At 43.5% G+C, this 21,375-nt stretch overlaps 5 protein-coding genes across 6 annotated transcripts; 2 read left to right on the top strand and 3 right to left on the bottom strand.

Moving 5' to 3' along the window:
- Nucleotides 1–9,525: 9,525 nt before the first annotated feature.
- On the bottom strand, nt 9,526–10,788 carry BCIN_07g04190 (hypothetical protein). Of its 2 annotated transcripts, XM_024694052.1 has the most exons (3): nt 10,262–10,788; nt 10,108–10,162; nt 9,526–10,051 (listed from the first exon to the last, which is right to left on the bottom strand). In XM_024694052.1, exons 1-3 carry the CDS (start codon nt 10,708–10,710, stop codon nt 10,049–10,051), a joined length of 507 nt encoding a protein of 168 aa, XP_024549840.1. In that variant the 5' UTR covers nt 10,711–10,788; the 3' UTR covers nt 9,526–10,048. The 2 variants fall into 2 exon arrangements, with proteins under 2 accessions (XP_024549840.1, XP_024549841.1); XM_024694051.1 differs by having other exon boundaries at nt 9,526–10,162.
- Nucleotides 10,789–11,833: 1,045 nt separating this feature from the next.
- Nucleotides 11,834–14,252, bottom strand: Bcrkm5. Its single transcript, XM_001545803.2, has 3 exons — nt 13,366–14,252; nt 12,868–13,029; nt 11,834–12,816 (listed from the first exon to the last, which is right to left on the bottom strand). The coding sequence occupies exons 1-3, from the start codon at nt 13,427–13,429 to the stop codon at nt 12,116–12,118; spliced, it is 927 nt and encodes a 308-aa protein (XP_001545853.1). The 5' UTR covers nt 13,430–14,252; the 3' UTR covers nt 11,834–12,115.
- Nucleotides 14,253–14,341: 89 nt separating this feature from the next.
- BCIN_07g04170 (hypothetical protein) lies at nt 14,342–17,125 on the top strand. Its single transcript, XM_001545801.2, has 3 exons — nt 14,342–15,576; nt 15,642–16,777; nt 16,826–17,125. Exons 1-3 carry the CDS (start codon nt 14,703–14,705, stop codon nt 16,916–16,918), a joined length of 2,103 nt encoding a protein of 700 aa, XP_001545851.2. The 5' UTR covers nt 14,342–14,702; the 3' UTR covers nt 16,919–17,125.
- A 174-nt stretch (nt 17,126–17,299) lies between these two features.
- BCIN_07g04160 (hypothetical protein) lies at nt 17,300–19,534 on the top strand. Its single transcript, XM_001545800.2, has one exon. The coding sequence runs from the start codon at nt 17,554–17,556 to the stop codon at nt 19,114–19,116; it is 1,563 nt and encodes a 520-aa protein (XP_001545850.2). The 5' UTR covers nt 17,300–17,553; the 3' UTR covers nt 19,117–19,534.
- A 57-nt stretch (nt 19,535–19,591) lies between these two features.
- Nucleotides 19,592–21,082, bottom strand: BCIN_07g04150 (hypothetical protein). The gene is made up of 2 exons (XM_001545799.2): nt 20,627–21,082; nt 19,592–20,504 (listed from the first exon to the last, which is right to left on the bottom strand). Exons 1-2 carry the CDS (start codon nt 20,943–20,945, stop codon nt 19,870–19,872), a joined length of 954 nt encoding a protein of 317 aa, XP_001545849.1. The 5' UTR covers nt 20,946–21,082; the 3' UTR covers nt 19,592–19,869.
- Nucleotides 21,083–21,375: the final 293 nt, after the last annotated feature.

Here is a 21,375-nt window from a genome sequence, read left to right as displayed (position 1 = left end):
AGGGTAGGTAGTTGAGATTGCGAAAGAAAAACTCTGAGAAGAATCTTCAGAAGAGAGAGGAAAAGAAAGCACGCGAACCCCGATTCATCTCCAGGTTCGTGGTCAAGCCACGCAAGAGAGATTCGTGTTTCATAATACCCTACGCGGACTGACTCGTATCGAGTCCATGATTCGTAAAAGGGAGAGCTCGGTATTACCCCGTGTTTATCAAATTAAGATGTGAGGGTCTCAGACTTTCTCCTGTGAGTGTTTATGACGACAAGACTCTCATAAGACAGAAAGGTGTTGAAGGGAAGAAGGGGAGAGGGGAGGAGAGGAGAGGAGAGGAAGCGGGATGGCTTTTGTTGGATAGTTTAAAATATAGTTCACAAGCCATCCGCCAAAGATGCCAACTACCACGTCGTCTCCTCCAAATACCGAATCTACCTACTTACCGGTCGTACCTGCACAAGTGATGATTCCCAAGTGCCCAACTCGATGTGCCGTCTCCATACATTCCCTCGTCATCATCATTCCCCAATTCCCAATTTCTCTCTCCTGCCCCCTTCCTCCAAAAACTCTTTCACAACAGGCCCTTCTTCGGAGTCCTGTCGGCCAATAACCAGCAACAAGTCAAATCTCCAACCCAAATTTAAATTTGCATTGCGAGAGAAACGTCAGGAATAGTGGATACGAAAAGTGGGCTTTCTCCAGAATCTCCTCTAAACGCCCCGAGACAAAAAATGGGAAATGTCGTGACGGCGTCCTACGTAGGGACAAGGGACCAAGACCCCACGCCTAAAGGCATGATCTCGGGGAAATAGATCGAGTCGAACCCACTTGATTTTGTCATTTTTTTTTTCTTCACGTCGGATTTAGGAAACTTGGGAATGTGCGCTGTGAAGGGATAGGGGCGGACGGAAGATGTGTATTTCAAGAGGGAGATCATTCTTCAACTAACAGCGGGGATAGCTTCATATTTTCCCTTGCCCGTTCGAATCGGCATCTGGGCGAGACGCAAGATCTCCAGATATTTGAGCTTGCAAACAAGGGTGCATACCGGGAGCTTGGGCGGATAAAACCGGCACGAGCGGACTTAACTTGGTGTGGAGTAGAGGGTGGACAGGATGGTGGACTGAATGGTGGGGTCTCCATGTCCAACCGCCGAAGTTTTGAGCGAAAGCGAAGGAATCACCTAAAGGAGCTTTTCGGTTTCTGGCACAGTGACAAATCCTTGCTGTTTTCTTCAGGAGAGACTGATTCCATGCTGTTGGTAGTGATGGTGACAATGAGGCTATTGATATTTAAGATGAGGCGGAAGATCGGGGTCTGACTCTTGTGATCCGCCGTACTTCTACCCCCAGTCTCTTCATTTTCTATTTTGGTCTTTCTGCGGGTGAGGATCCTCGTCGCCAAGATTGCTTCGGCTGTTCGACCTTCGAACAGACTTCTAGAAGAAAATCACGGGTTCGGCTAATCCGTTGCTGTGTGCTAAATGTAATTGGTGGACTTTCGGTTTCGCCGATATCACGGAAGCTGGAGAGTTAAACCTGGGGGCACAGCTTGGAGAGCGTGAGAGCATGATGGGGGTTGGGGGTTGGGGGTTGGAAACTTGGAGGGCGGGTGATGTTAAAATTCGGCATGGTGTTATCTCAGTAAGTTTGCTCTCTTATCTTTTCGCATTTGCTATCTCTTAAGAAATGGCTTTATCTTTTCCTTGTTTTGGTCGATGGCTTGATGGCCATGACCAATGTGGGAAGACACATACGAAAATGTTATGAGCCAGACCTGGGTCAGTCGGAATCTGACTCGTATTCGAATGGTTACCCCGGCATCTCCAGATTATCAACATCGTTCCCTTTGTGCTACATCTGCAGTAGTCCTAGGTAGTCTTCATAAAATCGGCGAGTCGGGGTCATCGAAACCGTTATTCAACACGACGTCTACTTTCGGGGAAGTGAGGAGATACGATATGGGATAGCAAAATGAGGCGCAGTCAACATTGTACACCTAAGCATGATATAGTCAGCGCTCCATAAACCTATCATTCTTGATCCAGTATGGGAGTTTCTAACAGTGTTACAGCTGATGCTGATACGATTGTCTCACGCCAGGGATTTTTCATTAGTTAGTGACGCCTTCACGAAAACACAAGATTGGTTTTATGCGTGGGGGTTGTACGCAGGATGAGAGAGCTGAGGTTTGAGAACTGGGGTAATGAGGATCCTTGTTGTGGGGTCAGTAAACGCGTCTTTTTACTTCCGTTCCCGTCCAGTGACTGAACCTTACTTATCTTTTCCCTTCTGTAAATGGTTTCCACGGAAAGATAGGGTTTGGACAACTCATCATCGAAACATAACCCTGAAGTGAGATATACCATTAGATGCTTCTCCATGTCCATACTTATGAAACACAAATCGCCTCCACGAATCAGAAGAGCCGATGGGAGGTCTCGATATTGTTTCCAGTAGATTTGAGCGCTTGGTATTGCATCAAATGCACTGAAGATCAATGCAACGGGGAACTGTGATTGCTTCGCCGGAGAACATGGGGTTGTGAATCGTCATGTTTCTCTCATCCCAATCTTACGATAAATAATATCAGAAACCCCAATTTCAAAGGGGTTCATTCGGCTGTTCGGATGCACAGCGGCGGAGTGACACTATTCGAGCGTGTAAAGGGGGATGGATGATGGAACGGCCGCCCGGCCTTCCATCTAATTGAGCCTCTAGGGATAATGTAAATCCATTTGGCATTGACCTTCACAGGATTTTCATCCCAGTAGATTGTTATTGTGCTAATTAGGGACTTATTGGATTTCGAGTGAGTGAGAGATACACAAATTGCACGATATTGGTCTCAAATGGCGCTTTGAAGGAATCCTAGCCGGAAAAAGAAAGAAGCACAACTTTGATGAATGCGGGGCCGATCATACCCCAGGACTAATTTGTGGAGGGAAGAACGAACACCCGCATCGTCGGATAATTCCAAAAGGGTAATTCGTACTCAGGCACGACCCCCCTAATCAGGCCCATCAAGGTGAAGATGGAAAGGGATAGATCACAGGAGAGATGGAAGTAGGAATGCGGTTTGAGATATCACCGTGCCTGGTGATACGGAGGCCAGGTTCCGAAAGTCAGATGTGCTATTTATTGATCACCAAGACAAGATTCATATTCACGTTGGGGTTGGGGTTGGCGTTGGCGTTGTGAAATCAGGATTTACGGTTTATTCTTTCAAGATGATGACATGGTTGTGACTATGTGACTATGACCAGATCTAGGTGCAAGAAAGCCGGGCAGATCAATGCATGAAAGTTGTGCTCAAATATATCGATGGCACCACAGAATACAATCAATACTTCAAATAGTTCAATCTATTGGATCAATAGAAATCTAGTCTAGACATCCAGCCTCATCTAAAATTAATCATCGTCTAGGGGTTTCGTTTCGGTTCACGCACATTCCCACTAATTCCGATACTCAACAAACTTTCTCAATTGCCGCAACTAATTCCGATTCTGTGAACTTTCCTTTTGCCTATCCTCTTCAAACACGTGCTTGCATGTGCATCTAATTTCAATTTTCATCTGAACAGCTCTAAAGACACGTGATATTTCAAAATGATCCCACCAGCGCATAAAATACGACACGATATACTTGATGGACGGCTTTATTGTGGATCTTGATCCTCGAATATCTCCATACTTTCACATTAACAAAGTGGATTCCGATATCTCCCGGTCCTTTTATCCTCGTACACTTTGAGCACTTTTGCGCCAAACATTAGTCGTCTGTCGTATCTTTTGCTGGATTCCGAGGTATGTACTATGTATCCATTTCGGCCTTTTTTTTTCATCGTGGGGCACGTTTATTGAATTTCATGGGGAAGAGAGACACGGTGATTAGTACATCCGTAAACACTGTGAAATTAGATGAGACGTAGGAGTTGGTATGCTGATAATTTCTCCGTGGCTACTGTAAATTGGGTTGATGTCCGCGGCGGATACTCTTCACGCTGCTGAGAAGAAGCCAGTTCGCAAATCAGGAGAATTATGCGCCCCATTCGCAGACGTGCAAAATCGAATGAAGGGCTAGATACCGCTTTCAGCTCCGAGCGGCGAGAAACATGATGCTATCGTGAGGATGAGAGTGTCCATTGGGTCCGAAAACCGCAAATTAAATTCCCCATACCTTTTCAGGGCGGGCGATAAGCTTTTGTTAGTGGTGTGCTAGGCCTTAACATCGATGCATGTTACGGCGCTGCATTCACACATATCTGGGATATTGGTTGTGGGATGATGTTGGATCAGACATGTGAAAACGTCGATGGGATTATATTTTATTATTCTTGTGCAAATTTTCAATCTACTATCCGTTTTGGGTAGGAGGTAAGGGAACTGATTATCATACCCCATTTTGCCAATGATATCTTTTATATTGAATTTATTGGGGACCCCAGACCCAAGAGGCACTACTACTTTTTTTCCAATAGAGTTACGATGCCAATCTCCATGACATGTCAACTCTAACTGTCAGCTTGGAGATACCAAAGCATCGGGTAAAGCTAGGGGATTCGGAAAAGTTTTCTTCCTCCTCCAGATCAAAAAGAGTGACGACTCCTCGATATCACATCCAGATGTACAATTTCTTGCAATCGGCATTGTTAAATGTCATCTTTCATATCTCGGAAACTCTATTTTGTGTCTGTAGGTTTCAGTATCCCAGTAAGCCAATATTACATCACTTTCCCCGGAATCTTGCATACGCTCGCTCTCTTTTAGACTTTTTATTCTTATCAACGCCAATGTTATGGCAAGAAACGTGCTCTAGACATTGGAGGTGGCAAGATCTGGGCACTTCTTCTACGTTCTCGAAGTTCTATTTCTTGTCCCATTCATTAGGCTATCACGGCGCGGCATTTCCAACTACATGAAAATGGGTTTGAGACTTTGGCTAGTTCGTGTCCCGCAGAACTAGATGCTAGTCTAGGTCTATCTCCTAAGAAATTTTGAACAATGAATATGCTTACGAGCCTGGCATCTAGATATGGCTCTTCAAATACGATGGCAATTACCGTTTTCCAAGCCCATCTACGGAGTATTATAGTAATGCAAATACTTTTCTCTTATCTCTCTTACCTCTTCCCTCTACGCTCCTACCCCTCCATCACCCATTCTTCCCATATCAAATCAGCCATTGCAATCTCCTTCCTCTCGTATGATCGATCTATCCCCAAATAGTCACAGTCCCAGATATAATACGGCTTACCAACAGACAGAATTCATTAAAAAAAAAAAACTCCAACCCAGCACAAAAAACCAACACACATCAAGTGGGAACCAACTATAATCCAATTTCATGCCAGTACGGAGTACCCCTCCAAGATTTTCGAAAATTCCAACAATTCTCACCCAGAGGCTAGCGTTGCCAAACCCCCACAATCTGACCGAAATCCCGCTTGACCTATCCGTTACTATTATCAACTCTCCACCTTTTAGGGTAAAAAGGTCCTTTTAGGACTTAAACAAGGCTTGCGAAGCCCCAAGTCCTCTTGTGTTTAGCGGAGGATAGCATCCACTTGGGAAGGGGCGTGGTAATGATTTCAACAAAAAAAAAACCTCCCAAGGGGACGGACGGGCTTTGAGAAAAACCACAGAGGCCGGTTAGGTCGACAGAAAGCGCGGAGGAAGCTGAAAAATAAAGTTGCTAAACGAGGGGGAAATACGCCACATAGGCCTTTATCATTCATCACGTCAAATCACGCATTTCCCACTCCCTCCCCCGGACATACTATTTCCATTTCCATCCCGTAACAACAATACACCGTAACCGCTCATCCGTCTTATTCGCCAAGCCCTCGAAATGACCTTCCTTTTTCATCTTTTCGAAGATCCAATACGTACTACTATATAATTTTGCATCGAAAGAAAAAAAAGAAAATTAAAACATTATAAAACCTCGTAAAACAACACTAATGTCAGGGCCACCGAAACACACCCCGCTGTTCCAACTCCCTCGGCACTTGATTTATGCTTGAGATGCTTGGAGTTATGCTGAGAGTGGCAGTGATTTGGGTGGTCGGATGTTCCTGTTCGACATTTGGTCGGCTGTTGGAACGAGCCCCAAAACCCAGGTATCTATGGGTGGATGGGGATTTATGTTATGCCATGGAATAGCCGAAGCTGTACCGGTAGCGCCTGGGGAATCGTGGAGGAGAGGAGCTTCTGGATTTGCGCGGTCACTTGGTCTTGAGTGGTTTTGAGAGAGGTTGTGGAGAGGAGAGGATAAGTGGTGGGAAGCGAGCAGAGGAGGCGGTGGAGAGGATGGATGTTGGTTGCCGACCTAAAGGAAATGTGAGTGCGAGTACAAATGACTGGGGACGAACTTTCACGATCCCGAAGTCTTCCCGCCAGTTTCGTGCGGTGGGAGAATTAAGTCTGAAATGTTGATGGTCATATGTATGTGGTCGGATCTTCTCGTTCCGTGAATAAGATCGTCTGTCACGAGAATAGAAAGGATTATCTTTCAGTAAGTTTACATGCTGCATCCAACAAACTATTGGCATTTTCCAGCCTCTTCAGCTTTCTTTCCTTTTTCCTAGTTGGCAAAGATTGAAGGCGTCGTGTGAGTGATCCAGCCGAAGTCGGAAAATCACTGCAACTCGCGTCCTGGAATATTTGAGGCAAGAGCGCTTCGAGTGCCCGTATGGTTGGCTGTCGTGAAATTTCGACCGTCCAAGAGTTATTCACAATGTTATGATAAGATGAAGTTGGGAAGGATTTTTTTCTCAGCTTGAGTGTGTTGTTCATTTGGTCATGCGACCATGGTATCATGATGATCCAGTAGATGATATCGATTTGCAAGTGGATTGCGTGGTAGAGCTGTCGGATTTCGAAATATTGCATACTGGTTATGGGGTACCCCGGAAACTTTTACCGTATTGCGGGGCATGATCACCGGCTAGACAGGGCTTGATGCTCCTCTCAGTGAGTCAGTGATGTGCGGTTGCCTCTTGCAAGGAAAATCTCTTCGTGCGTTGGGTCGATGATCATCCGGGCTGCAGAAATATCACTGGTGGTGTTATCAAGCTGTGCCGAGAAAGGTAATGAGGTGTGAATGAAGTATCTTGGCATTCAAATGGTACCAACGATCATTGGGGGGGATAGAGGAGCATGCTGGCGACAATCTTTAAGTTGTCATTTGTGTTTGTCGTTGTTAGTATTGATTTGCCAACGCTTTAAAATTGGATGCACTAGCACGATATTTGTTGAAGTGACAAGATTTCCTATCTTGGAAGGACGCAGCAATTGGAGTTGGCTATCGTCTAATTAGTATTGTGCAAATGGGGTGACGAATATAAGAGAACTACCTGGGTATGTATTTGAACATACGTTTCTCGTTATCCCTATGGATTTGTTGTACGAGTGGCTACATCTCAGCCATAAAACAAGGCTAAAAATTGATATTTACATGGATTGGTCCACTCATCCGAAATCGTTGAGGTTACAGACATCAAATGTCGGCCAATCTACACATCTAGAAGCAAGGATATAATACAAAAACATCTTGAAAGTTGTATTCGATTGCAACATATGATTCCAAGAGATAGTGGACCAGATTATAGAGTTTTGAGATGACATCATTCTCTCAAGGAAGAATGTAAAATATGTGTTGCTTCGGCTAAATGTTGATCTGAATGACGAAGGAGGTGGGTAGTCATTATATCAGTTTTACTGTGAGTTGACAAATTTTAGTCAACGATACTTTGATGCTTCTGTGTCTTCTAATATCCATGTATGAGAACTCTGTCGACGCCATTGTATTCCAGGATAAACTCGTTTCTTCGGCAAGACTTTCCGTGGGGAGTAGATCGATTTACCCCTCCTTTCTTTGTCTTCGCGTTTGATACTTGACAAGCCGAGGGTTGAGATTGTACATAAGCTTCTTTGTAGATATCAATCTTACCATCACTTCCAGTGAGAATAAACTCCATTCATTGTTGATGCGACGGGGTGAGTCTAGATGACAGTGAACTGTGGAAGGAGGAATATGATTTTCCTTGATTGGATTGATTTTCTTACCTTCCCCAAACCGACATACAATGTTAGTATGATCTCCGCAACAATCATTTCATAGCGATTGCTTTAGACGAGAATCTGTTCTGCATATTTACCACACTCTCTCGAGGTCTTGATGCGAGATACTTGCTTTACTTCAAATTCTTAATTTTCCCAACAGCTCAGTCATTATCTGCATCACAGGTCTAGCATCTCATAGTACTATCAAGCAACTTGCTATCAATATAATTTCCTTGCAGGGCGAGTTGAATGGGTCTTCCAGACATCTGCTTTCCTTCTTCTATTACGCGCTTGTAAACCCCTCGCATATGCGCAACTGCTTTTTCATTATCGGGCTTCATCTTTGTAATTCCAGAAAGCGACTCCGTCTCCGATTATCATACGCTCCTAGGTTACTCTCCTATGGATTCATTAATTTTGGATTTATTCCTTTCGAAGATTCTTCTAATTTGGCACTTTGTTTTAAAGCCTTGTTTTGAGTGCTCATTACCCGTGGTTGAGAACTCGAGAACTTCCTCAAAAGAGCCCTAACAGTGTGCTTTAGAATTTCAATAGTGTGGTCCAAACTAGCCCACAGCCGGATCGTCCTGCGTGTCAGGAATTTGAAGAAATCTTCAGCGTAGGGCCCCAAACCAGAGTATAGTGAACTATATATAGCCTATCAAGAAAAGACAAATCTCACTACATCTAAGTATACCTCCCCTGGACCTTGAAATTTCATCCACCCTTCAATGTTTTTTTTTTTTTTTTCAACACTCATGGAAGATTCCTCTGATTCCCTTACCGCCGCTGACATGCTGTTCCCAGACAGAGAATTCTTCCATGTTAATCTGTTGATCGGCGAGAATTTTCTGGATATCTGCTGATTCCACTCTTGATGCAAGTATTGGAACTATACGTCTACCACAACAATTGTTGGCAAGACTGATGTCTGACAGCGTTACTGCGCAAAGTCCGGAGCCATAAGTATCAAACAACAAACCTAACTAGTCCGCTGCATCTATAGCTCCAAACTTAGTCCTGTCGACTCCATCTCAGAAGTAAGCAATCTAAATTCAGCATTCATCGGATTCCAACTCATACTTAGTACTATAAAGCCCAGCGGCACTATGTGTCCGCAATTTGGTTGTAGGTTTTGGGGATAGAGTGACCAATGCATGCGCTGTAGTCTGAATATGGACAGGAGCTGCAAACGGCTACTACGAATGTTAAAACCTGAAGGATAATAAGAAGTCTCATTTTGCTATCTTTTCGACTGTCTGAATTAGACTAAGATTGTATGTTCCTTTTCCGACTCGAACTATCTACTTAGAAGCTTGCTTTTAGTTCTTTTTTGGCAAGCAAATGACCCGGAGAATTTTATAGCGATTTGCATTCATCGCAAATGCTGAGGTTGTTAAAGATCTTCGACTTGAGCGTTCATCCATTCATCACCTTCCTTATGATTCTCAACGAAACAAAGATATTGAGACTTTTGAAAATTTCTACAGACGCTGAACAGCTAATGTTACATTTCTCTAATATCTAAGAAACAGTGTGAGAACCGTGGTAATAGTAAACGCTAGACTCGAATTAACGAGACATGTAAGCTAGTTTTTCCTTCCGTTGTATTGACTCTCGTCTTCCACCGGGTTTCCTTTTAAGCTATATCTCCTTCTGCAAAGTACTCTCCACCATAGATACTATGCTTATCGGGTGTTTTGCTATCTGGAACGATTAATTTGTACGCGAATTGATGGTAAGTTGACGTAGTGCAAATATTCAAGCGGCATGGCCTCCATAGCCAGGGCTTCAAATCACATACATCCAGCTGCTAAGATTACAGCCTACAACTCTCCAACTTGTGAGTTTTCATCCTGTAAGTCTTCATCCTGTGAGTCTTCTGCCTGTGAGTCTTCAGCCTGTGACTCCGCAGGCAGCATGTGTTCAGGCTCATACACGAGCTTAGAGGAGCTTGTATGTGTTTGACTGTGATTGTCCGGAAGAGAGTCACTATGGTTTGGTCTTTCAGATCCAATGATGGAAATTTGCCATACAAGCCAACTTACGCTGGTCGAAATAGGTGAGCAGTTGAGAGATTTCATGATAGCGCCCAATTTTGTACTAAGAGGATGTCAATTGAAGATGTAAGGTGAATAGCTGTTAACAAGAGTTAAGTAGACTTGGTGTCCAAAACTTTGTGGGATGATTGACGGAACTTACAGTGATTGTAGAGTCTTCTGGTCATATTTGGCAACATTCCATACTTGATGGCCGGAGTAAATTTTAATCCAATTAATCAGACTCGAGAAGTTGAGAGCGAAGAACCCCATAAACTCTGGGTAGTTGATAGCCTCCTTTGATATCCCCTCAAAATTAGAAACTACTGCATCAATAATAACGTATGTGTTTTTCCCGTCTGATTCACTGTCTTCTAATTCTTTTCTCAGATTTGCCATTTGCACCAAAAACTTCGCACTCCTGAAATTTTGAAGCGCTCTCTGGGGAACCTTATGAATAGTAATGTTGTAATCATCTGTGACGAAGCAACTTGTCTTTAGACTAGTGCATCTTTCACAGTCGTCGACATAGTTGTTTAGACTACACTTAACGCCTAATTTTCTGCAAGCATCGCAGGCTGTTGGCTTCGCTTTAGGAGACACGACGGACATGATGGCTTGATCTTCTGTTTTGATAACTTGTAATTGGTATAGAAATATGATAAAATTGATGTAGAATATGTTAAAATCAAAAAGAAGATGGGAGTCTTGTAGTGGTTCTCACAATGAGGAAACTATGACTACCAAAGCCACTACCAGGGACGCAACGTTGAAGAAGAGAAGGAAATAACAACTAAGCCATAAGTCAAGACTTCTTTCCCTGTTGATCAGATAAGAGCCTGATATTTTTTTTAGCGATACAGACACAAATACTAATTTGTCTTCGTTAATAATTAAATGGTATAGAATTGAAGTTGTTTGCTGAAGCCTTTGCAAATTTCCGATAGTGTTGCGGTCCTCTCTCCAATGGAGACTAGCCTTTAAATGATAACTCACGATGCCGACTTTTGCATTGCTATAATCTAGGATATACGGGCGATTTTATCTCAGCCGGGTTGAAGAGAGAAATACTTGAAAACGTGCCTGAATCATTAACACAAGAATAAATTACGTTGCAGCTAACAAGTAGATGTGTTTTCAATTCTCTGCCACACGTGTTAATGTCCTCATCAAAAGCTTCCTTCCAAATACATTCGTAATATGTTGATTACTACCCCCCCCCCGAAAACAATCTAGAGTCACCGCACTCGACGAGTTATGATTCGATTCGGTAATAACATGGTATTCACAGCATCCAAAATCTGTCTGCCATACATACAAAGAAATAGCTTAAGAGATCAAACTTCAAAACATAATGAATGATTCCAAAAAATACCCAGTAAATCTATTTACAAAAAAAAAAAACCCTAGTCAACCATACCTACCGAGAAAGTAGCATAATCAGAAATAATCTCTACTAGATGATCATTGCATTACACATCAGTCTTTGTCTCCATAACCAGCCACCACCCCAAGATCTCCAACCAACCGAGGAGGAGAAGAAAAGAAAAGAGCAAGAAAAAAGATATCTTTTTAAAACTTTTCAATGAGATGGATATACACCCATCATCAAATCAACATAAATATGCGGTAAGTTGAATAATACATGCTTTATTCAGCTTACTTATCCGATGAGATTCCCAAGTCCATGTATATATGTGTTGACTGAGGTTGTGAAAGGGAGTGGAGGGAAAGATAGAAAGTAACGCTACTATGCAATTATTTATTTGTGTAAATATCAATGCTTTATATAGTCTTTTGATAGTAAGGATATTAATACTGAAATGGATCTCTATTTTACATCTCAGAAACTCATCTCGGGTATTCAGTATGATATGATATGATCCATTCATTATACCATATAGGATTCAACATTAGATACACATCCTCTGCACCAAGAACAAAACCAACAAAACAACATGTAAGATTTTGGTACTGCTAGGAATCTACTTACGAGAGAAATCAACTCTTCAAATACCTATCTCAAAATCCCAACATGCACCACAAACCCCGAGTCTTCTCCTAGCCCACACTCCTGAATATCACCCTCCTGAACACGCCACACTTTGAAAAATTTGTTGAATTCCTTGAGCCAGGATTCAAAAACATCTGGAGAACGGAGTTGTTGGGCTATGACGCATAGAGTGGGATTACTGGGTTCTGTTTGGTCCTGATTTTTGGAGGGTGAGGATGCGGAACGAAGACGACAGAGATCAACACATGTTTGGACGAAGGGTGGGATGAGTGCGTCGTTGTAGATACAATCGCAAGCTATGATTGTATCGAAGCTGGTGGTGGTCTCGGAGCAGGTGAGAGAGGGGGAGACGACGTCGGTTTCCCAGTCGAGGGTTAGAGGGATGATTTTGTTGGTTGAGGTTTGTTGGGTTGATGTGGATGTTGAGGATGGGGCTTTGGATTTTCGGGACTTAGATTTGGAGGTTGTTGTACTTGATGAGGATGAGTTGGAAGAAAGATTCTGAGAGAGAAATTTGAGGACATATGGTTGGTCGGTAAGGATGTATGTTTGGAGAAGGGGTGACAGAGTAAGGGCTATTAGACCGGATATTCCACAGCCCAATTCAAGGACTATTGAATCAGAGGTGATTATTTGGTGTTGGAGAAGTGGATTTGTAGGTGAGGATATCCATTTTGCGAAAAGGGGGGTGATTTTCCATATCACTGTGTATCATTAGTAATGAGCTGAATACAGCGGTGGAAGGGTTGATTTACCTGCTCCAGTAGTTCCCCCATCACGATTTGATGACAGTATTGTAGGAGATTGATAAATTGTGAGATCTCTACCATTAATCGTCAAATCTATCTCAGTGGCCTTTGAATCTACGAATCCGAGATTCTGGGAAGGGATGGTTTGAGAGAATAACAGAAAAGCCTCTAGAATTAATTATTTTAGCTTCTTAACTTGGCCAAAATAAAGGGTCTAAGACATATCCTATGAATCCACATAAATTCTTCGATACTCTTGGAAAGATGATACAAAGTTGTGCTCATAATCTCAAATTCGACTACTCCGAAACGTCTCAACGGCCACTTCGATGCATTGTAAAAGCAGCCAAATGTTAACCCCCTTTTCGGTAAGCACTTCACGCCACAATAAACTGTTGTGTTACCAAGCTCTCACACTGCCTCATTCCAAGCAATTGGAAAATCACTTGACTGTTTGACACTCCAGAAAAGTGAAATAGATACATAATGAAATCGTTTTCCTACCTTCTTCGGGGTCCTCCACTTCTGGGCCAAGAGAATCAAGAAATGATTGTACGCGGCCAGCCATGATTGAAAGTTGTAGTTGGACTGGTGAAACCTTCTCAATATGCTCAAGGAAGCCTTTTGGTCTATTAGAGAAATAGGGCTTAATGTTGAGATAGTTTACTGCCTATCAGATTCGTTCTCGTGAGACTATCGAAAGTGTAACAGCTGGCATATCAGACATACGATAGTAGTAAGTGTCCTCGGGTAGAAAAAAGCTCTTTTCTTTTTTTGCCGTATTGACCCACCTATATGATTCGTATGTGAGAGATGCTTAGCTGTAAAGGCAACCAAGCTCGAGCGGTCAGAAGCTTAAGGAGATGTAGAGAGGAGGTGTAGACAGGAGATGTCCAGAAGAAATGTATAGAGCAGATAACGATAATGGTTAGATGGGGTGTGAGGTATGATATGTCCCTTTCTATCTCAATGTTTGTCTGAGTAGCTGATCAAAATTCTGGCGTAGACGATCCCTGAATGGCGATTAGATAGATGGTGGTGGGTGGATAGAGGTGGATAGACAGAAGCAATGACCAAAACATGCTATGATGTGCATACACTCCAACATCTCCAGCATCAGCAACATCCAGGCACCGGAAGCAAGATAGATACGTAGATGGGTAGATAGATGTAAGTAAGATGCAACTGTTGGTAAGATGCTTAAAAGTCGGTGCCCAGGAATGCACTCCATACGTCGGTATAGCTTCACGAGCAGGGGTTTTGATACGGGGTCAATGGTTGAAGCTTATCACCTGTGCTCTATGCTCTAGGCCCAATGCTCAAGACTCAAGACTCAAGACTCCATGAATGAGTGGGCGAGCGAAAGTTGCAGCTTTGAAATAATGTTGGCCTGGTGGATCTTTTTGTTTTGGTGAGTAACCGTGCATTGAATACAATATCACCAATTGGTCAAGCTTTGAACTTTCCTCGACGGGATCTTGGTTGTTCAAAATAAACGAAAGCAAGGCAGCGTCATACTCCATCTACCTGGCTGTGAAAGCGATTTATTATTTCTTCTCCTTTCCCCAGCCCCAATTGCTCCCCGACATTCCGATATATCTCAACCATTTCCTATACCTGAATTGCAAAGAATTATAACGTTTCATTGACAATACAGTCCTGGTAGCCGGTACCTACACGAGTTCAAGGGCATTCGCGTAGCTCTCTCTCTCATCCTCTAAATACATAACACGAAGTCACATCAACAAGGGACGGAGCTTGCGCACCACCAATTTCCTCTCCCCATCAAATACATCAACTCTCAACTCTCAACAATTGAGCTTCATCACCACCAGGTCAAAATGGCGTCCTCAGGGTCGCTCAAGAACATCTCCGTTCAACCCAAATTCTATCACTCACCACCTTTCAGTGCGGAGGCGCCGGGCCACAAAGCTGTAAACGGTGAGACTATTCCAAGAAGACACCCTTTGACAGCCAACAAGCTTGCCACCCGCCCTTCCGAAGATGTTTCAACTGTTTACGATATAATCAAACGAAGTTCCGAGAAGTATGGAAACGCGAAAGCTGTCGGAAGTCGAACATTGATCAAGACTCACCAGGAAGTAAAGAAGGTGAAGAAAATGGTCGATGGCGAACAACAAGAAGTCGATAAGAAATGGACATATTTCGAACTCAGCGAATACAAATACATGAGCTTCTCAGAATATGAAAAGTTAATCTTACAAGTTGGAGCTGGTTACAGAAAGCTTGGGTTGAAGAAAGAGGACCGAGTACACATTTTCGCGGCGACAAGTGCTCATTGGTTAGCAACTGCTCACGGCGCAGTTTCTCAATCGATGCCAATTGTTACCGCATATGATACTTTGGGAGAGGACGGTCTCAAGCATTCCTTGGTTGCGACCAGAGCTAAAGCTATCTTTTTGGATCCTCATCTATTACCAACCTTGATTAACCCTCTCAAGGAAGCCAAAGATATTCAATACGTAATCTGGAACAGCCAAAATGAGGTTAAGCAAGAGAACATTGATAACCTCAAGAAGGCACACGAGAAGCTCAAGATTTTGAGTTTCGAGGAATTACGAAAGCTTGGCGAGGAGAATCCTGTTGAACCAGTACCCCCCGCACCAGAAGACCTGTGCTGCATTATGTATACCTCTGGTTCTACCGGACCACCAAAGGGTGTGCCCATCAAACACAAGGCAGTTGTAGCAGCTGGTAAGTTAAATTTATTGTTTGTGAAATATATACGTTGTGCTGACTAGCGCTTGCGCTTACTATAGTTGCTGGTGTCAATGTAATTGTCGAACCATATCTTGGTCCAGGTGACGGTCTTTTGACATACCTCCCTCTTGCGCATATTCTCGAGTTCGTTTTCGAAAATGCTTGTTTGTACTGGGGTGGAACTATGGGTTACGGAAACCCCAAGACTTTGTCGGACACATCAGTTAAAAATTGCAAGGGAGATATTCGAGAATTCCAGCCAACCGTTTTAGTTGGTGTTCCCGCCGTGTGGGAATCCGTCAAGAAGGGCATCGTTGCTAAGGTTAATGGTGGAAGCCCGATTGTCAAAAACCTCTTCTGGGGTGCACTTTGGGCTAAGAACAACCTCTTACGTTACGGACTCCCAGGTGCTGAGGCTTTGGATGCACTAGTATTCAAGAAGGTCAAGGAAGCTACTGGTGGAAAACTCAGAATTTGTTTGAACGGTGGTGGACCAATTTCCAAAGACACTCAGAGATTTATTTCCATGGCCATTACACCGATGATTAATGGGTATGGATTAACTGAAACTACTGCAATGGGCGCCTTGATGGACCCTATGGAATGGACCGACGAAGCATTAGGTGATATTCCTGGTTCTATTGAAATCAAGCTTGTTGATTTCCCAGATGCTGGATACTATGCAACCAACAAACCAAACCCCCAGGGAGAAATTTGGATTAGAGGAGATCCTGTCATGGAAGGTTATTATGAGAATCCCGAAGAAACAGCAGAAGCTCTGACCGCAGATGGATGGTTCAAGACCGGTGATATTGGAGAATGGGACAAGAATGGTCATCTTAATATCATCGACCGAAAGAAGAATTTGGTCAAAACTCTCAACGGAGAATATATCGCCCTTGAGAAACTCGAATCTATCTACCGCTCCGCTACGGTCGTAGGAAACATCTGCGTTTATGCCGACCAACAGAGAACCAAGCCAGTTGCTTTGATCGTTCCAGCTGAACCTGCGTTGAAGAAACTTGCCGAAAAACTTGGTGTCCAAGGATCCAGTGTGGAGGAATTAGTACACGAGAAGAAGATTCAAGATGCCGTGTTGAAGGAATTACAACAAGCTGGTAAGGCTGGTGGATTGTCAGGAATTGAAATCATCGAAGGTGTTGTCTTATCTGATGAAGAATGGACCCCTCAAAATGTCAGTTTTCCCCCTTTTTCACAACATAGTCCATACTAACATTGATAGGGATTGGTAACATCTGCACAGAAATTGCAACGAAAGAGTATTTTGGAGAAGTATAAGAAGGAGGTTGAGTCTGCATATGCTAGAAACAACTAATTGCTTTTCAAGACAACTTGGTAATGGTTTACGAAGAATACGTAGGTCATGAAGATTTTGTGATTTCTAACTTTCGGAGTGGTTCGTTCTGGTGGTTAGCATTTGTATGATAGTCTGGCAGTGTTGGTAGTATAGGCAGGCTTTGCTTATTTTAGTTTAGATTTCTTATGAAAGTAACTTATTTAATTACACCCAATATATTGATCACTTTGATGCGTGAATGTTTCTCCTGCGTGATGTGATTTCAAAAATAGCTTTCAAGAATGGCTTTCGAAGCAGGGTGTGTTGATACTGTAAGACACTCAGATCATAAAGGTCACGGGATCACCCACCGTGGAAGTCGCGACTCGCGTTCAACCTCATTTTGTGAAATGAAATCGCGACTCAACAACCTTTTTCACACCTAAATCGCCGTTTTCGACAACCCCAGCCTTAGTGGATGATCTGAAGAGGATCGAAGTCTATCTATTTACGTTGTGCAAGCTTCTGATCTTGATCAAATCAATTATTACACTAAATTGATGAAATGAACTAATTTGCGACCGTATATAATCTTTCTATTTACAAGTTGCGCATTTTTAATCTCACAATTTGAACATCCCACGTCGCCGACTCCAAGCTCATTAATTCCGCACATGCCATTAAACTTTCCTTTTAACAATTTCTTTAATAACGTCTATAACATGGCCGGCAATCCTCGCCTTAGTGGCTTTCTCCAGCAAGAATCTAATCCGCCACTCCCACCATCGCCATCCCCTCAGCCACTTCACCAACGTACAGATCGTCAAGCCATGGCACAGAAGCTGAGAATACTTCCCAAGAAGCAACGAGATGTATCTGCCAATATGAATCGAGCTCACAATCAGGAACCCGTCTATGAACAGCCAGCTGAACCTCCGCTCAGAAATTCAGTACCTGGAACAAACCAAATGCAGACAGAATACGAACCAGAGGAAGAGCAAGAAAATGCCGAGAATTTCGAGGACTCTACAGTAAACAGCACCTTTGATGAAACTGTGAGCCAGGAAAACTTCAGAGGTGGGCAGGTCATGGTAGCAGTGCCTACTGGTGGCAATCGCGAATTTGATGGCGGATATCACAGAGGACAACAGCAGGAGCTAGAACGAGATAACTTTCGCGTTCCACATGAGAATGGCTACGATAGGGATTCACCAGAGGAGTCCGTATTTGAGCAAGAATACATTGAAGATGCACGAGCACCCCTTCAAATGCGCAAGACATTTCATCAGCCCAATGGTCAAGGACCACAGACGCAAGCTCTTGGAGCCCCCATTTACAAGCAAAGTCAGACCCCCAAACCTGCCATTCAATCAGAAATATCCCAACAACCTCAAAAACCGCAACATAACAGCCCAAGCAAACCAAAGACGTTTGATCGTTTCAACCACGCCATTACAAATCGTCCTAGGAATGGATTGCAAACAATTGCGGGTTCTCGAAAAAGAGGTCTTGACGAAGGGGTATTTTCGCCAAAGCCCAAAGGTGGAAAAGCTCAAGTTGAAGTTCTGGAAAATGCTATACTTCCCACAAATATGCAGTATCATCTTCCACCACCACCTCAAGATACGCAGCAGGGTCAGTCTGATGGATCTTCTGAAGGTGAGCAGTATTTTGAAGATAGTACCCAGATGGAAGAACAGCCAGCCCTTCAATCTCGACCGAATTTTCATGTAGGAAACTCGCAACATCATATTGGTCATTTGAAGCGTGCTGATATCCCACTTGATTATGATGATGCCGCTTTGAGAAACATGGATTATGAACAACTTAGAAATGAATCTTTTGAAGGCCCTCCGACTCCTAGCCAGCAGCCCAGCGAACCAGACCTGTCACTTTCAGATCGCCCTATCAATGAACGTGTCAGCCACCTTGTTGAACAACATCGACCAAGCAATCAAGAAGAGATGGAAAGGCAGCGCGAAGCTATGGCCGAATTCTTTGGTGGTTTGTCCAAAGACGATTGGGAAGAAGCAGGCGATTGGTTTTTATCAAGGTTTTCGAGTACTTTAGAAGCATTGAAGAAAGCTAGGAAAGAAAAAAGAGCTATGGTTGCAAAGTTCGAGGAGGAAATTGAGCAAAGAGAAAAGGATGTCAGGGGATGTTTGAGGACTTACAATCAAGACATGGAACGTATGAAGAGGGGTGCTAAGGGAGTTATTGAAGGGAATAATGTATGAATGAATGGGTTTGTTATGATGGCTAGTTGTGCCGCTAATGATTTGTGGACAAAATCCGGGGTATATGGAGCGCACATTATTCTTGTCTGGAAAACGCAAGGGTACATAGGCAATATGTTGCTTATACATAGCTAACAGGTCATCTTAATATGCGACGGGACATTTGGCATGGATATAAACGCGCTGGATTTTGTGGTCTGGGAACGGAATGGAATGGAAAGAAAAGGAACGACTAGATGAGTCTTGTACTTTGTTTGCATTTGGCAGGGAGTTCTATGCTAGCTATTATGAGATACCCATTTGCTTCTTTTTGATTAATGGAAATGTTAACATGCAATGTGTTACACTTTTATGTACTTGCGGAGATGATGAGGCAATGCTTAATTTTGACTGGAATTTAAATCGTTCTAAGACTACATCCGTAGCCAAGCGAGAGTGTTGATGGTGAACCCCTTTAGATCTGGAGACCAGATGATGTCACGAGTTTAACTTTAAATTAGAGATTTTGATATACTGATGTACTAATCAACATAGTTGGTAAATATGTCCTTGATATCATAATTTGTCGGATGATAGCCTTCTAACTTTTATCATGGGCTCATGTCTAGCATTAATTTCCGATTCTAATATTTTCAGGACCTCTTATGGGTGACCAGTTGGGGCGAGTTATAATTTCACAGGAGTCTATCTATTCTACGAGTCATGAGAACCCTCAAAGCCTACCTCAAAAAATGAACATCACATTTCACCAATTCAAACCTTTTCCACTTGTACCACTCGTCTGTCTTTCCCCACGACCAATCTCAACTGTCTCCCTTCCCAATCTTCGCCCAGTTTGCCGCCTCTGAAAATCCCCCGTCGCACTCCGTCTAGATATAACTCATACGCGGGATAATATCCATCGACGAATGTTTTGACTTGTTCATCTGTCATTCCCGTTCCTTTTTCTCGTCGCAATGCTTGTTCTTGCTCTTGACGCCATTCGTATACGTATTGCGTGTCTAGCGCATCGATGTGGATGAATATGTCAAAGGTGTCGGTGATGATGTCATAGTCTTTTAATTTCTGATTGATGAATAGGAGGGAGGAGAGTGGATGATCGCGGAGTGTGGTGGGGGAGGAGGAGGAGGGGAGAGCGAGACTGTTTTTGTGAAGGAGAGATACGCTGGTGGGCGGCAGGGAACGGAATCCAACGCACCAGCCTTCGAAGAGGATGATTTGGATAGGTCGCTGGTGTTGAGAGGTATCGTTCACGATGCGGGAATGCGGAGAGCGGTCGCCGAGTCCGGAGTGCAGGGATTTGTCGTACGAGGGGATGGGGGTGGGGAGCGGAGGGGATTGCAGGAGGGAGGTGAAGAGGCTGCGCGCGAGTGGGATGTCGTGGGTTCCTGGGTGGGGTGGGGGGTGGTTAGCTGGTTTGTGGGTGGGTGTGCTGGTTGGGGAATTGGGGGAAGTGGAGGGGATGTGGGAGGTGCAGTGAATTGGATATCAGAGATAGATAGATATATACCGGGTTCTCCTCTATACTGCACGAGTTTATTTCCTTCGTTTTCCCTAGCTAGTTTCTCTTGATCCGCTCGAGTTAAATATAAATCGTCGATACTCAATACCAGAGTTTCGAGACCGTGATCTCGAGTCAGGATTTCGTAGAGCGTGTTCACGAGGGTCGTTTTTCCGGCTCCTTGGATTCCATTGAGACCGATGATGAAGGGACGCGTGGGATGGGTTTTCTGGTGTAGCGATAGGTAATGTAGAATGAATGGGAGGATGTGAGGGGTTTTATCGTCGATTATGGCGGCTTGAGGGATCGCGTTGGAGGTGGAAGTCATGTTGAGAGTGCTGGTAGAGGGGGGAGGTTGATGATTGAGGAGGGGGAAATGTATGTGAGGGGAACATGGTGGTTTGTGCACGGAGTGAGTAGGTGGGGTGAACAGTGTGGCAGTCGTGACAGTGTAGGGTAGTTTCCTTGCTTCCTTCCTTCCCCACTCCCGCGCCGCTGGTGGTGGTGGTTGATGGGAAACCCGTCGGAAATATTGGTACCGAAGTGATTTCTGGTTATTTAACATGTGAAAATAGAAAAAGGAACGATGTCTTAATTAATCAATCTTCCAAGTTTCATTTAAGTCTTAATAAGGTAAGATTTACCTATCAAAGAGAGAAATTTTGTGTTTAGTTAAGATTCGCATGTGAAAAATAAAAATATAAAGATTAATTGCTATAGGATACTCATATAAAGTCGTGAGAACAGAGCTTCAAGCA

Source organism: Botrytis cinerea, chromosome 7, assembly GCF_000143535.2.
Source record: "Botrytis cinerea B05.10 chromosome 7, complete sequence".
NCBI lineage: Eukaryota > Fungi > Ascomycota > Leotiomycetes > Helotiales > Sclerotiniaceae > Botrytis > Botrytis cinerea.
Note: the sequence above shows the minus strand (reverse complement) of the source record. Positions and strands in the feature narration are given on the sequence as shown.

Bases quoted from the DNA above. Each gene is read 5' to 3' on its own strand.
- Bcrkm5 (XM_001545803.2), bottom strand. From the start codon at position 13,429: ATGGCTGGCCGCGTACAATCATTTCTTGATTCTCTTGGCCCAGAAGTG. The intron at 13,030-13,365 runs GTAGGAAAACGA...AATTAATTCTAG, and splicing joins AGTGGAGGACCCCGAAGAAG to AGGCTTTTCTGTTATTCTCT. The intron at 12,817-12,867 runs GTAAATCAACCC...AATGATACACAG, and splicing joins TGGGGGAACTACTGGAGCAG to TGATATGGAAAATCACCCCC.
- BCIN_07g04160 (XM_001545800.2), top strand. From the start codon at position 17,554: ATGCCATTAAACTTTCCTTTTAACAATTTCTTTAATAACGTCTATAAC.
- BCIN_07g04190 (XM_024694051.1), bottom strand. From the start codon at position 10,710: ATGTCCGTCGTGTCTCCTAAAGCGAAGCCAACAGCCTGCGATGCTTGC. The intron at 10,163-10,261 runs GTAAGTTCCGTC...ACATCCTCTTAG, and splicing joins CAGAAGACTCTACAATCACT to TACAAAATTGGGCGCTATCA.
- BCIN_07g04150 (XM_001545799.2), bottom strand. From the start codon at position 20,945: ATGACTTCCACCTCCAACGCGATCCCTCAAGCCGCCATAATCGACGAT. The intron at 20,505-20,626 runs GTATATATCTAT...CACCCCACCCAG, and splicing joins GCAGTATAGAGGAGAACCCG to GAACCCACGACATCCCACTC.
- BCIN_07g04170 (XM_001545801.2), top strand. From the start codon at position 14,703: ATGGCGTCCTCAGGGTCGCTCAAGAACATCTCCGTTCAACCCAAATTC. The intron at 15,577-15,641 runs GTAAGTTAAATT...CGCTTACTATAG, and splicing joins CAAGGCAGTTGTAGCAGCTG to TTGCTGGTGTCAATGTAATT. The intron at 16,778-16,825 runs GTCAGTTTTCCC...TAACATTGATAG, and splicing joins AAGAATGGACCCCTCAAAAT to GGATTGGTAACATCTGCACA.